At 41.0% G+C, this 15,985-nt stretch overlaps 1 protein-coding gene across 2 annotated transcripts; it reads right to left on the bottom strand.

Annotated features, from left to right (window-relative positions):
• Positions 1 to 612: 612 nt before the first annotated feature.
• FAM217A (family with sequence similarity 217 member A) lies at positions 613 to 15,912 on the bottom strand. 2 transcript variants are annotated; one of them, XM_039222735.1, is made up of 8 exons: positions 15,602 to 15,912; positions 13,803 to 14,035; positions 9,074 to 9,199; positions 7,695 to 7,782; positions 5,713 to 5,797; positions 5,540 to 5,553; positions 5,185 to 5,252; positions 613 to 2,153 (listed from the first exon to the last, which is right to left on the bottom strand). In XM_039222735.1, exons 1-8 carry the CDS (start codon positions 15,617 to 15,619, stop codon positions 935 to 937), a joined length of 1,851 nt encoding a protein of 616 aa, XP_039078666.1. In that variant the 5' UTR covers positions 15,620 to 15,912; the 3' UTR covers positions 613 to 934. The 2 variants fall into 2 exon arrangements, with proteins under 2 accessions (XP_039078666.1, XP_039078668.1); XM_039222737.1 differs by lacking the exons at positions 5,540 to 5,553; positions 13,803 to 14,035; positions 15,602 to 15,912 and having other exon boundaries at positions 7,595 to 7,782; positions 9,074 to 9,300.
• Positions 15,913 to 15,985: the final 73 nt, after the last annotated feature.

Below are 15,985 nucleotides of genomic sequence, written 5' to 3'. Positions count from 1 at the left end.
CTGACAGCTAGCTCAGAGCCTGGAGCCTGTTTCAGATTCTGTGTCTCCCTCTCTCTCTGACCCTCCCCTGCTCACGCTGCCTCTCTCTCTCTCGCTCAGAAGTAAATAAAACATTAAAAAAAAAAAAGAAAAAAGAAACTTTAGCTGTTTGAGTTTCAAGTAACCAGGGTTAAGACTTCCAGCAACAAAGAACTTTGAGGAAAAGTTCCACTAACATGAGATTTTGAATGCTCTTCTAGACAGTAACCTCTTCTCATTTTTCCTTTGACATTTTAAAACTACTTGGTCTGAGAGGAAGAGGGTTGTTTCATGCTTACAATTGTACTTAGGTTCCAAAGGAACTGATCTTGCTTTCATGTGTATGACAAAGGACCTGGGAAAGGAACATTTTTTAAGATTCACAGGAGGACCCAGGGGCTCTCACATATTAACTAAATCACAAGTATTTTAGCTTTTAATGGTCAAGCAAATACTCAAAAGATTGGTCAAAATGATAGACAAAGAAGATTTGTAGAAATGGTAAAGGAAAGAAAACAGGAACCAGAGTGGGAAGAACTAAAAAGAAGTAACTACACTCTTCAAATTATAATAGAACACAAAATATACCAGCAATAAGTCGATTATAGCATTTATTGATGATGGAATTACACTGGGAAACAATCACAGCAAAAGAGAATATTCTTTTGAATAGAATAGTTTACTAGGTGAAACATCCCTTTGAAACATAACATGCAAAAGATTGTCAAATGTGTCAGTATGGAAGCCCTTGGATTTATATTTACACATCTCAGCAGTGATTTTTACAAATTGCACTCCACATCATATCAAGTTACTCGTGCATGTGTGTAATACCCGTATCTTGGAATGATGAGCCACATTTTAGCCAAGCTTCTTGGAAACAAATTTGCTCACATTGAGAAGTATGAAAGAAAAGTTATTTTTGGTCTATGGGTGAACACTTATCCTTAGCTGTAAAGGAAGGCGATAAACAGTTTAGCTTCTGAATATAGAATGGTCTGTTCAGTGCTATGGTTTTTTGATAAAGTTTCTTTTTGGTCCTTGGTGCCTTAATTTCTTCTCTCTGATTTTCGGGAAAAGACAGAGGTATACATGAGACTGGTATTGGAGACTTTGGTGGCAGACATCTTGCTGAGACCGTTTTAACCAAAGATTGAGTTGTTTGGGAAGTAGTAGGCTTGGTTGAGAGTTCTTGGCATGGATTTAAAATGGAGCTTTTGAAATTCCTAAAGTCATCACAAGTTGGAATCAGCTGTTTGGTGGTAGATGAACTTTTTAGAGATGTTGGTCTAGGATTCCATTTATATTTGCCAGCATCACTCCAATTCCATTTTGAAGCATTTTGTTCCAGCTTACAAAATCCAGAATTGCTTTTTCTTCTTTCACGACTTTTATCTACACAAGTTGTCTGAAGACTCAAAGGGTCCGAAAGTCTGGGCTGTCTCACTTTGGGTATAGCTTTGGAGGAAGAGGGTCGTTCAGCAGCTGCCGGAGTACTGAAGGTAGTTTGTAGTCTGGGCCTCTCTTTTTGGATAGTCATGTGTTGTAATCTTTCCATTTCAAGTAAACGAGTTATCAAACGTTCAACAGAGCTTTCTGGAGGTTCCACTGTTGTTTTCCAATTTTCAGATTTTGAGAGGGCTAATTTGTGCAAGTCCAGAGTATTGAAAGGAGAAGGGAGAAAATCAGGATATGGAAATACTTCACTTGGTTCCTCTGTGAAAGATTCCTCAACATTTACTATTGTTTCTGGCTTTAAGTTCAGGTCCATCTTTTTAAAATAGCTGAGCAAACTATCACTTGCTTTTTCATTTTCTGATAAATCACTTTCATCTGTTAAGTTTTCTTCCACAGTGCTGTTTCCATATTTCAAGTTCCAATTTGGAGCAGGTAAAGTTTCACCACTGTTGTTTTCTATAGTTGAACATAAACTAACATAAGGCTCATTACTGTCCTTAAAAAAGTCTCCATCAGCATAGGGCCAGCAGAGACCCGATGGTATCTGCAGTCCAGGGTAAGAACCAACTTGCTTCTCAACTGAAACACTTGTTACAAGTGAGTGGTTCAGAGTGAAGAGCCTTATGGGATTACTGGTTACATTAAAGCCAGTTTCCACTGAAGATTTTTTGAAATCCCTTTAAAAAATGATTTGGTTAATGAATGGTTTGTTGACTAGAATTAAAATGCTATTAAAATGATAATCAAGAAGTAAAATTATCAAAGTCTGGTTAATGTTTAGTTTCCAATGGCCTATCTGTATCTATCTGTAATTGATAGATGTTAATTTCCAAATATGCTCAATTACGTAAAACTCTATACATGTTTAAAAAGTATAGATTAGACTATTAACTGGACATCCCTTTGTGCACACACATGCAACCAGATCATTATACCCACAAATGGCTGTGTCTATGAATGGCCACTGGATTGAAAGTGGTTAATTATATCTATTTGTCTATGAATATATTGTATTTGCACTGATGATGTCTGAGAAGGGGGTTATCCAACTCAAACTGAAACTGCATTGAAATGTTTATGACCCAGGATGAAATAAAAAGAAGCTCAAAGAATGTAATTAGGTTACTCAATAAAGCCTTCTACATTAGCCATTGTGGTTTTAAAAAAATTATGCACATATAAGGGGCACCTGGGTGGCTTAGTCGGTTAAGCGTCCGACTTTCGCTTAGGTCATGATCTCGCGGTTCGTGGGTTCGAGCCCCGCGTCGGGCTCTGTGCTGACTGCCGGCTCAGAGCCTGGAGCCTGTTTCAGTCTGTGACTCCCTCTCTCTCTGACCCTCCCCTGCTCACGCTGTCTCTCTTTCTCCTAGAAATAAATAAAAACATTTTAAAAAAAATTGTGCACATATAAAAGGAAACAAAACAATGTTTATCAAAAATTATCCTGGGGCGCCTGGGTGGCTCTGTCAGTTGAGCGTCCAACTTCGGCTTAGGTCATGATCTCACAGCTTGTGAGTTCGAGCCCCACATGGGGCTCTGTGCTGACAGCTCAGAGCTTGGAGTCTGCTTTGGATTCTGTGTTCTCCTTCCCTCTCTGCCCCTCCCCTGCTCACACTCTGTCTCTCAAAAATGAATAAACATAAAAAAAATTTTTAAATTATCCCATAGTTAAAAAAAAAAAAGAAGGAAACCATACAGTTTTTAAAAAATTATCCCATAGTAATTTTCACCTGGAAGTGCTCTTTTATTTTATGACTAATTCTTCTAGGTATTGTATTAGAATAAGAACTGCAAAAGAGCCAGGCCATACAACACTAAGTTTATAATAGTTTTTTTTTTTAAAGCTTACTGGAAGTACTGACTTTGAAAGAGTTGAAGCATAAATTGACATATATAGTCTCATTATCTTCTTGCTTCTTTTAATGTCAGTTTATATTAAAGACAGCAAAGTACTCTTGAAAGATTTTGAAAAATACTTTCATTTCTATGGAGAATAGTAAAAAGTTATTCCTTTACCTTAATATTAGTTATACCGACTTGCCTTCGTAAAATCACAGGAAAGTCACCTGAGATCTACGATTCACGACAGACATGTTTAGTGAAGAGCATGGAATCTGGGAGTGAGAACCTAGGTCTGAATCCCTTTGCCACCAGTGAGCAGAATGCTAAGGACAATACTGACCTTGAGGTGGTCTGAGAAGCTAATTACATAAACGTACTTTGCAAAATGTTAAACCCTAAATAAAAGATATTCCTTTATTCTCTTCTTGATGGCATATCGAGGAGAAAAATCTCAGTAATAAACTATTTCACTGATCCTGGGCTTCCAACTCTGCAACATCTTAGACTTTCCCAGTATTCATAGCAAATATCAAACACATTGTTCTGGTTAGTCCCCAGGAGATAGGCACTTTTATTGTCTACCTTTTACTGGTAAGGAAGCCAAGGCAGAGTGGTTAAGGTTACACATGTGGTAAGTGATAGAGCTGGGATTTAAATCTGAGTGGTGGGACCCGAGGTCTGTAATCCTTTCTGTTTCCTAATAGGTGTCATCAAGCTGTTAATAGTTTGATAAGAGAACACACTGCATGCTTCTCAAAAATGCTGGCAGTGTCCTCATAGGAGAGACATTGGGTCAAGAAACTTTGTGCTTTTTGTCAGACTTTATCCACAGACATGAAAAATTACGTATTTGAGCTTGTATTAAAGTGTTCTTAATATTAAGTTTATCCTAAAACAAATATTGTTTTAGAACTTGTCTGTAATCCTACTCACCACCGCCCTCTACTGACTCAGTTTATATTTGCTCTGTGTTAGTATGATCCAATTCATTTCATTTCATTTGACCTCTTACCTTGAAATCTTTGTTGACAGCTGAGCTCTTTCTAGTAAAAGTAGCCTTTCTGTCCCACTCAGTACCGACATTGCCTTAGGGCATTAGTCACTAGGGTCCCTTTAGCACTTCTTGGATTCACACCTCAAATTTCAGTTTAGGTGGAGTTTTATCCTGAGCCTCACAGAGGTAAAGTCCTCTGACTGGGAGATGGCTATCAAGTGAGCCATCCCACTGTCAAAACTGGGCAAAAACTGAGGAACAGAACTCAGGATCTTCATGAAACAGCACACTATATATAAAAGTGATCCAGCGCTCAATAAACGTAATCTCCACATAACAGTAACCTGTGTTTGTAAGAAGTGTTCTAGCTGGTTCTGATGCACGCTAAAGTTTAAGAACCAAAAAATAAGTAAGGTCTGAGAAGTTATATACTGTAGTGCTTATGAGCATGAACCAAGATCTTCTTACAACCTATTTCTACCATTCCATTCATTGTATGACTTTGGGCAAGTTACACACCGTGTCGCCCTGACTCAATGTTCTCATCTGTAAAATAGGGATGCTGACAAAGTACTTTATACATAAGGGATGGAAATCATTCCTGCTCCATGGGCTATTATTTTCCTATTACAGTTCTTTTTCCCTTCATTGAGAAGCCCAAACTGTATCCATATAAACTCTCATTTAAGGGCACAGAAATTCTTAATTGTCCATACATTGATGATCCCTGGGTGTAAGCCAGCCACTTCCTCGTTTAGGGTGCATTTCTATAACTCCCCCGTATTTGCACACAACACTTTTTCTTCAGGTTGTTTTTCTTCTTAAATATATTTTGCTAATTAAGGAGTTTACAAAAATAAACATTTTCTCACCTGTTCTCCATGGTACTTCCTTCATTAAGAGGATAACTCCATAACTGAAATATCCCTTGCTTGCTATTCTAATAACAGAAAAACCATGGACAACATTTTAGTAACTGCATGCATTAAAAAAATGTTTTATGAGTATGATGAATAAAATCCCACCTGTATTATTGTATTGAAAAAATATATTATAAAATATTAACTTAATGACCAGTTTGCAGCCCTGAAGAACAGAAAAGGCTGACTTGTTTGAAGAACTCTACAGAAATGAAATTTGTATTTTTAAAGAAAGAAATTTTTTAATGAGCATACATATAATTTTAAAATAATGCTTTGTGAATTATTTAAAACCAAACATCCTTACCTTGTTAACCGAACCTGAAAGAATGTGTATGGGAAAAAATGACAGTTAATAGTTACATAAAACTGGTTGATTTAAAAACAAACCCCCTTTAATATGTGTTTATTTGTATTATAAGTAGGAACATAAATTTTCAATGTTTATAAGTATAAATACACACATATAGGATTTCTTACCACCAGCTGCACTATCCTTTCCAGGTGGGAGATTTTTATTTTCAGGAACAGGTACTTCTGAATCCAAATTCCAGTGAGACAAGTTCTAAAACAATATTTGTTTTAGGATAAACTCAATGTTAAGAACACTTTAATACAAGCTCAAATACGTAATTTTTCATGTCTGTGGATAAAGTCTGACAAAAAGCACAAAGTTTCTTGACCCATTGTCTCTCCTATGAGGACACTGCCAGCATTTTTGAGAAGCATGCAGTGTGTTCTCTTATCAAACTATTAACAGCTTGATGACACCTATTAGGAAACAGAAAGTCTTTTACAATAATTTATGGCTTCATTCCCATTTTGTTAAAAATAATGACACACAGGTTTTCAAAATTGACTTTAAAAATATCCAGTTCCGTGTGTCCCTGGTACACAATGGCACACTGGCCAAATTTTCTGTATCTGAACATCAGATCTGATATCCTATAAAATCTTTCCATCAACCAAAGAAAATTCTCTAATCCTCACATTGTGCTCAAAACTGACCAGCCCACCAATCATTCTAGACTCCAGATATTGAAAAAACACTCAGGAAATATATTCAAAAGCAAACCAAGAAATGAATAGGGAAAGATACTGATATGTACTGAGTATTTATGTTTCAGAAACTTTGCTATGCCATGGGGGTGGGGAAGAATGTGGGGTGTGTGTAGGAGAGGATTGTACAAGTTATCTTGGAATAGGAAACATCAGGAGGTGAGGAATTTATTTTAAAAAAGTAATCTTTTACGAGTGAACGCAGTTGTTTCCTATCTCAAAATGAGAAAACCCTTTGTAAATTAAACTCTAAGCAATACACAAATAAAACGTTAGGTGTCATCCCCAAACTAAAAGAGGAACAGGGAGAATAAGCTTAAATACAGTCTGAAGGTTTAACTGGCCCACAAGAAAATTATCTCCTGACAGGAAGGGTAGTTGAACATTGGGAAGGTAGCCTGCAGATTATCTTTCTTTGGAGGTTAATTCCCTCCTCCCTGAGATAGCATGTAATTAGGTCTAGTATTTACTTTAGTCTCATCTGAGGACCTTTTAAAAAATAATACTTGAAAAAAAATTACCACAAGTTGTGACTCAGTAGGATAAAGGTAAGCCTCAGTTGTTTGTATTTTTAAAACCTCCCTGACAGATTCTCAGGCTTCTTTCTGCTCTGTGATTCTGGTCCACTAATGCACAAGTGAACATGTGAGAGAAATATCCTTACAGTGACACCTTAAACGGAAGCTGTTAATTGTGATTGAAGTCATCCAATAAGATTAATATAGGAGCGCCTGAGTGGCTCAGTAGCTTAAGCGTGGGACTCTTGATTTTGGCTCAGATCATGATCTCAGGAGTAGTTAGAGCCCTGGGATGGTGAGTTAGAGCCCTGTGATGTGCTCGTGCTGACAATGTGGAGCCTGGTTTGGATCCTCTGTCTCCCCATTCCCCTTTTTCTGTCCCTCCCCCGCTCACACCTGCACTCTCTCTCTCTCAAAAATAAATAAACTTTATATATTAAAAAAGATTAATATAACTCAATTTGTCAACTGATAAGGAATGCTATTAACACCGCACGATGTCAACAGGATTGCAAACTCCTTACAGGTTGGGAACTGATTACCCTTTTTGATACCCTACCTGCCTTACCAACACTTTTCACAAAATTATGTGTGAGAAGATTTTACAAGGTGAGCACAGCCTGATCGATCAAGGTGGCATCTTTCACGAAGCCCAATTGCAACAGGAGGCGTGTTGAGATTTGGAGGGAAGCTGGTGAATTTCTCCTTCATTGAGAGAAATAACAATTTTTTCCTTTGCTATTATTGCAAGTTCCCAAGAGCAACACCCCGCACAAACCGCTCACAATGAGAAAGCAGCAGGAGTCTCAGCAGGAAGCATCAGCGGAAGCTCGGTCTTAGCAAAGGGAGCTGCCCCAACGCTCAGGTCACCGCCACAGGCCGTACCTCGTGCGAGATGCTGGATGCACACGGGATGGTGCCACTGTTCTCTCCATTTCTTCTCCCCATTCTGCATCTCTGTTTCCTTAAAATCCTACACAGGTCGTGGGACAGGCACAACAGATGGGTAAGGTCAACAGTGATTTTTTTTTTTTTTAAGCTTGTGTTTTGGCTCCTCATCTAAAGGATGTTACAAAAATCTTTAGAATGCAGAGCAAAGGCACTATGAGGACAGGGGAGAGGTAACAATAGGAAATCAACCAGAAATAAGGGGAAGCCAGACCCCTCCCCCTTAAAAAAGGCACAGACAAAGCAAATTCTAAGATCTGACAGAAGTTTAGGAAATTAAGATCTTAGGTGAGACAAGAAACATATCAGATAGAAAGATAAAATACAAATTAGAGGAGTGCCGGGGTGGCTCAGCCGTTCAAGCATCTGACTCTTGATTTCAGCTCAGTCATGATCTCACCGTTAGTGGGATTGAGCCCAGTGTCAAGCTCAGCACTGTCAGCTCAGACTCTGCTTGAGTCTCTCTCTCCTTGTCTCTGCCCCTCTCTCATTTGCACTTTCTCTCTCACTCTCTCAAAAGAAATAAATACACTTAAAAAATACAAATTAGAAAAAATACGATCAATTATCTGGAACTCATAAAACAGGACCAGGAACTCCTTGGCTCTTCATTAGGCAAAACATGACACGTTTGAAAGGATATATCTTATTACAGACACCCTCCTGCCCCATGGCCATGCATGTTTCGGGGACACTATAAGGCCCACAGGATGAAACACTATTTTCCATACCCAACTATTATGATATCTAAGCCCGCTGCTGTCTAAGGTAGAAATATCAGAGAACCAGAAGATAACAGATAAACAATCACTGGGTTAAAGTATGACTATGTTGGAAAGAATCACAAATTAAAGCCACCGCACTAATCAGTATATTTGCTAATCGTTTACAATTTATTGTCTCCTAGAAGAAGAGGCTATCCTGAAGATATAGACACTACAGTTCAGGTCAGCAGCGATCCATCTGCTCTAGGCCGGGTCCTGGGATGCAACAACGAAGGAAGAGGAAGGAGTCTGCTGAATAGGTGGCGCAGCCTGGGGACACCCAAGTTTGTGCCACGGAGGAGGACCTGGGGCGCCTGGAAAACGCGGCCGCACCTGGAGAGAGACTAGGGGGCCTCTGTGACCAAGGGTCGGGTAAAGGAGCCTCGGGACAGGAGAGCGGGGAGAGAGGTGCAGGTGGGAGACACAAAGCCTTCGAGTGAGCTACCCTTCCTGACCCTTGCTTTCCAGGGCGGGGGGCGGCTCGGTCGCGGTCGCGGAGCAGGGGGACCACAGGTGGGGGCTCTCGGGGGCGTCCGGGGCCGCGGCTCTTACCCCACGGCGCCGCAGGCCCACGTGTCGTCGTCAGCTTCGTCTCCGAAGGCGCTGCCGCAGCGCGGCCCGGGCCCCTCCGCGTGCGGGGCGAACGGCTTGACGGGCGCCCCCTTGGACTCGGCCTTCCTGCAGCGGGAGGACAGGGAGGGCAGCGGGCGGCGGGCGGCCACGAGCGCGCCCCACTCGGCGCTGCAGGGCCTGCAGGGCGCAGGGGCCCAGGCCGGGCCCAGCGAGGCCAGCCTGGGCTGGGGCTGCGGCTCCGCGGGCCTCCGCAGCGGCCCGGTCGCCCGGCAACTACCGTCGAGCGGGGGCGTCCGCGACGGCCCCGCGTTCCACCCGGGCCACCGGTATTCGGGGGCCGCGGGTCGGTCGGGAGCCGCCAGGGCCCGGAGCCTCCTGGGGGTAGCCAGCCCTCCAACCCCGCGGAACAGGCCGCGCCGCCGGGGCAGGGCGAGGAGTCCGGGCCCCTGCGCCCCTCCACGCCTCCTCGGGGGCGGCCCAACCCACTCGGCCATCGCGGGAAGAGGGGCCGCCCCGGGCTCCTCACGGGCGGAGGTCACGGCCGCCGGGACTTGACCCGCCTTCCCCGGCCCCGCCCTGACCCTGACCCTGACCCCGAGCTGAGAGCTCGAATAAAGCCCGGGGGCCGGTCGTGTTGTGCGCTAGACCAAGCTAAATATATATGTTATGTGCATGGATCTATGTACAGTTCTACGGATGCTTATAATACGTAAATTTAAATAATTAAAATGGAAAAAGGAAGGAATCCCAGCTGAGAGCAAGCCCACCTCTGCGGTTCCAGATCAATCATTGGTCTTAAAACAGGAAGAACAGAAGCTGATTTTTTTTTTCTATCTAAGATACGTTTAGACGATAGGAGGCCAGTTTGGCTGTCCAAATTCATATCTCTTACTTGAGTTCCGTGAAATCGATGTGTGGTGTAGGGGAGAAAGGAATATATATGCATATATATGATATGGATATATTATTATACATGCATTATTATGTATATACACATATAACATGTAAATATGTAAGTGAATATTTACATATTTATGGCTGATATATGTGTATAATTAAATGAATATTTAAGGATATATATGTATAAGTTAATGTATAAGAATATATAAAGATATATGTGTATAAGTAAAGGATATTTAAAGAAATCAGAAATATTCTTTATAAGAAAGCATTGACATTTGAAGAAGACATTTTTGCAATCCTTTGCTAATGATACTATTGCGTTCTGTTGGGTTGAACATCCAACTATAGATTCAGACATCAAAATGTCTTTAAGCATCTAAATGCACTGGTTCTTAACATTTGGTGGGAAGAGAATGCATGCTCTTTTGAGAGTCTTCCCAGAAAATGCACATATAAACCAGATGTCCAACAGAATTTCAAGGGTTTGTCGGCCCTTGGACCTCCCACCTTCACCCTCTGCCCAGAGGTGTCTGTCTACTTCTTCTGCATGTCCATTTTCCTCTCAGAAAAGCCTTCCCTGACTCAGCTTTAAGGAAGCCTTCCCACCCACATTACTCTTTCATAACACCCTATTTTTATTTTTTTTCTCTGGAAGCCTCACAGTCTTCTTCATCTTGTGTGTTTTTCTGTTGCCTGTCTCTTCCCAGTAGTGTACAAAACTCTGTGAGGACAGAGGCCTTGCCTGTCTAGTTCACTGATATACTCTGTCACTTTAAAATTGTGCCTAGCACGTAGTAGAAGGACAATAAGTATAAGAGAATGAATATAAGATTTGCATAGGCCTCCTTGGAAGTCTCCCTCTTCGGCTCTCTCCTCCTTCAGACTGTTTTCCTTCCTGCTGATATAAAACATAGACCTGCTCTTATGCCCTCCTAATCCCAAAGAATGAGGTCCAAATTCTGTAGCCAGGCTTTAAGTATCTGCTTATCACTCCCGATGGCTGCATGTCCAACACCTCAGACATTTTGCATTTTCTGAAACACTCTCTCTCCTCCAGGACATAGATCATTTTTCTTTTCCTTTAATAGGTCCTCCTTTTTTTCCCCTCCTCCCCTTTCCTGCCTAGTTAAGTCCTATCCATATAAATCTGGCTCCCAAATAATTTTCCCTGACCCCTCAGGAAGACTAAATTGCTACCTCTTCCAAGATCCCTCATTTGGGTTATTCTGATTCACTTACAATTCCCTACTCACTGTTACATTATAATTATTCATTTCATTCATATCTCACTCACTATCTTTTCAATGCCTTAAAGGCAAAGCCTGGCCTTATTCTATCTGGCCTTGTCCCTGGCATATAGTAGGCACTCAATAAATATTGGAATCAATTTAATTACTCCACAAATAACATTTGCTAGAAATAACACTTGCTAGGATATGGTACCCATGTGGCAGGCATAATGCTGAACATTTTATATAGATTAACTAATTTAATACTTTTAGCAACATGATGGGAATAGTCACTCCTATTTTATAAATGAGTAATCTGAACTTTAAATATATTGCTTTCCCAACTTACAATTACTTGAAAAGTAGTGAATTGGGTAAATATTGGGGTCCAGGTACTCCCAGCTGATACTTTCTACAAATATATCTAGCTGGGAAATGGTTTTTTTTCTGCTGTTTGGATAGGAGACAAAAATGATGTGTGTATATGTGCATGTGTGCATGCCTGTCACTTTTCTAGCTCACACACCTCCTGTTTTCCTTGTTTCTGCTTGTTTCTGTGCTTTCCTTTGGTTTCAGAACATGAATTGTTTCCAGATCCCTTCACCTCCCTCTGAGATTTGTCATCCTTAAATACCTCCTCTAAGATTCTATTTTTTTTCCTTGACAGAACATATTCCTAAAAACCTTCATATCAATTTGACTCTTCCTCCTTTCTCTGGAGACTTTTTGAATGCTTCCATATCAGCATAAAAGTCATGCCCCCTCCCTATAACTTGTGGAATTGATAAAGTTTTTTTTTTTAATATTTTTTAATGTTTTATTTATTTCTAGGAGAGAGAGAGAGAGAGCATGAGCAGGGGAGGGTCAGAGAGAGAGGGAGTCACAGATTGAAACAGACTCCAGGCTCTGAGCTGGCAGTCAGCACAGAGCCTGACGCGGGGCTCGAACCCACGAACCGCGAGATCATGACCTAAGCGAAAGTCGGACGCTTAACCGACTAAGCCACTCTGGAGCCCCAATAAAGTTTTTAGTACTACAGCTTTATAACTATAGTGACGGCAGAGTCCCTGGACACTATCTATGGGGGAGGCCCCAGTCTAGGTGGTGAGGAGACACGAGAAAGAGAAAAAGTAAGCATGAAATGACATGGTAGTGTGAAATCTAAGGGAAACAGCTAAGTGAATCAGACCCTCTCCAAACCCTTGAGTCTGATTTGGCTCAAGTCCAGCCTTGGGAGCGAGGGGATTAGTTGGACAATGGACTGTTCTCCATAGTGGGTCGGGCACAGCTCTGACATCAATCTTTAAACCAACAGAATGCATTTTCCTTATAGGCCTTGGGATCAAGGCCCCTCCGGGAATTCAGATTTTAGTGGTAGCATCAGACTTGCCTTACTTTAACACTTGTTTCGCTAATCCAGTGAAGGAAGGTAAGGGAGATGTTCTCTGTCTCATGGCACTTAACAAGCTCTTACATTCATTACAATGGAGGTGGTCTGAATTGGTAGAAAGAAGGGACGCCTTGGACCAATCACTTTGCAGCTAAGCATGAATTGCTGATCACCTCAGTTTCCCCTACTATGACAAAAGTGACAATTTCACCAACAGAAAACTATTTTGGAAAACACTTTGATATACATTCCTTTTTGTCATCCAGGGTTATGCAAAGAAATGCCAGTGACACCACTGCTTAGCTTCTAATTATTCTGCAGGGAATGCCCTCTATTTCCATTCACCTCTTTCAAGACCGTTCATATTTTTCCATTACCTGTGCGTTTGCCTCCACTTCCCTTTATTCTTCCCTGCTGTATGGTCAATGTCGTGGCTGGTTATTTATTGTAGTGGAATCTTGTTCAGGGTAATTATGTAAATATTTTCAGAAAGTCAAGGCCATATTTTCTAATTAATAATATGCATTTTCATTCCCAAGAAAAGAAGATGCTATTCAGTGGGAAACATTTCAATTCAATTATGGGCAATTTGTATTTAGCGTGTGATTTAGATAATGAGTCCTTTGCCTCCCCTTCTCACCAGCTCCTACTTTCTCTTTCAGCCATGGCCAATTACATTCATCCCCAACTTAGGACTCCATTTCTGTGAGCACTTACCTTCCATGTCCTAACTTTCTTGGATTTGTCTAATTCCTTTATAGGAAATAATGTATAAAAATATTTTTTTGCTTAGAAGTTGTATTTTTCTTTTAAAAATTAACCTTGAATGCTTTGCTCCCTTCTTTGGGAGATCACCATTTTGTTGCAAAAACAGAACAAATCTTGTTTAAAACCTATTTATTCTAAGAATGAATGTGATAATGGTGCCTAGGAATATATCTCTAAAAGCTAAGCATGTATCTTAGCAAATTCTACACCTGCATATATCGCATCCTTACCATTGAATAGATACATTCTCAATCATATATGTCAACCTATATTTAGATTTTCCTGAAATACTTGATTTCTGCAGTTTGCACAGCTTTATGGCTTCCTGTCCTTCAGATGCCTGTGCTCTGCAATGTGTTTTCTTAGCCTTGTATCCCAAATGTACTTCGAATTTTTAAGTTTCCAGAGCAGGACTTACTTTCTGGCGCCAGGAAAGCTGTCGCTTGGGTCCTCATTCTGGTAGTTGGAGCCCTCCCACCTCATTTGCTTTGAACGGAACACTCTCTTTAGAACGCTTTCTTTAAGAAACTTGGAGATGATCTTTTCCCTTTGAACATTACTGAATACTTTGCCTTCTGGAAGCCAGCTGATCTTGTCACATCCACCATGGCAGAGGGGAAGGGGAAGATGTTCGGGAGACACAACAGCCCTCTTTGGAACAAAAAAAGGAATTGCCGTTTACCTAAAAGTCATGAATAAGAAATCAGCCTAACTAGAAAAACAACCCAGAGTCCTGCAGGTGCTGTGCTGTGGGATCAATTTAGTTAATAATACAGTGCTACTACCTGAGCGGCACACCTGGCCCTTCATAGCAACTCACCATCACAATAAGAAAGAAAGGGAGCACTGGCTTAGGAGGATTCTTTCTCAAATTTTCTTTGAGAAGATAATCATATAATACAACTGTGGTTTTGGAAATGTAGATGTATGGACCATGGAAGAACAGAATTGGAAATAAGTCGAATTCAAAACAAGATACAAAAAATAGAAGGATGTTTCATCAGAGGACATTAGTTCTGTAGGGTGGGACCTGGCTGGCTGAGATCAAGATCACACAGCTAGTCAGCAGCAGGAGGGCACCAGCCTCCAACTGCTGACCCTGGTCCTGAACGGTATTCTTTCCATTGCATCACAAACAGAGAAAGTGAATGAGATGGATTCCTTGAAGAAGTCTTATCCATTGCAGAAGACATTTATCCATCAGAGAGTTTATTTAAAAATAAAATATAATCATGTGGTGTACTTCTGATTTCAGCGAAGGTCAATAAGCCAAACAACTGGAAACATTCCATCAGTTGCTATTTAGAGCAATGATTAAGAACATATGGTGGGATGAGGAGTACAGTACAAGGAATATAGTCATTGGTATTATAATATCATAATATATATATGGTACTATAATACCATATTTACATGCAATATATCACCTCCTTGGCCTGTTAAATAACTTAAAACATGGTTTGTTCTTTTCAATTTATGTAAATAAATACTTAGTGTAATATATTCAAGTTTGCTTGGAAGAAAGAAGTCACCTATTGAAATATCCTACCCCCCTCACTTCCACAAGCTCCCTTCTGTCCCCAAAACCATCCATGAAATCATGAGAATCACATTGTATTCGAGTGATTCTGATTCTCTAACATATTTTAAATATATTTGAATTATACCCTTTTGTTTATGTTTAAAAGCCTTACTTTTTAAGTTTGCAAACTTAAAATTAATTTGAAAGTTCAGAAATAAAATTCTGTATCTTCTGCTCTGGGCACTAATGTATGATATGATATAACCATGACGCTTCTGTGGTCCTGGCCAAAGGCTTTGAAGTTTGGTAAGAAGCTAGCAAACACTGCCAGCTGTCTTGCAGCATGCTTGGCTCATATGGACCTCCTTGTTTCTGATCACTTTACAGTGCGCTTACCAGCCAGTTCATGGGATACAGCAAAATGGTGACTCTGGCTCAGATGGCTAAGCATGCTGAGATTAAGGAGTAGCTAGAACAACCCTTATTATTTGCATTTTGGCCTCAAATCTGGGAGAGGAGTTCTTGACACCTACCTTGCTCAGGGCTATGCTATCAAGTGTGGTGGGTTAAGATCATTTAGTACTTCTGCTCTGGGCCCACAGTGAGGACTGGCTTCTGCCAGTACAGCTAGAATGGAGCATTTTGTTGACTCTGTTACTTTGGATAAGAGAATAAGAAGCAGGTTGGCCTCTTACCTGGGTTAATCTGGACATTTCCTCAGCTGTGGGCAATGAAGCTCTTCGCTCAGTTCAGCTCAAGGACTGTGTTGAGGTAATCACGCTCCCTCGGGGCCTAGTAGGTCTGCAGAGTCTCAATTATGTACACACAGAGTTCATGCATGGCCTCCATGAAGGGCCAGATAGAAAAACAACACTGGATGTGTGCACACTGGCTTCCCCTCTTCCCTTTAGGAAAGCACTCTGTTTGCCTCAGCTGTTGTCCGTGTTCAGACGGGAAACAAGTTTCTGCCTGAAATCCCTGTAAGACTTGGCAAGATATTTTCAACAGGCTGATTTCCTAGTTTGAGGACAAGATGAGCACTCAGGGTTCCAGGCTAGATCTGAGCCATTGTGACTCTC

The sequence above is a fragment of the Hyaena hyaena genome, unplaced genomic scaffold (genome assembly GCF_003009895.1).
Source record: "Hyaena hyaena isolate Hyena2069 unplaced genomic scaffold, ASM300989v1 scaffold_1187, whole genome shotgun sequence".
In the NCBI taxonomy this organism is placed as follows: Eukaryota; Metazoa; Chordata; class Mammalia; order Carnivora; family Hyaenidae; genus Hyaena; species Hyaena hyaena.
The sequence above is the reverse complement of the archived record's forward strand: the minus strand, read 5'-3'. Positions and strand labels throughout refer to the sequence as shown.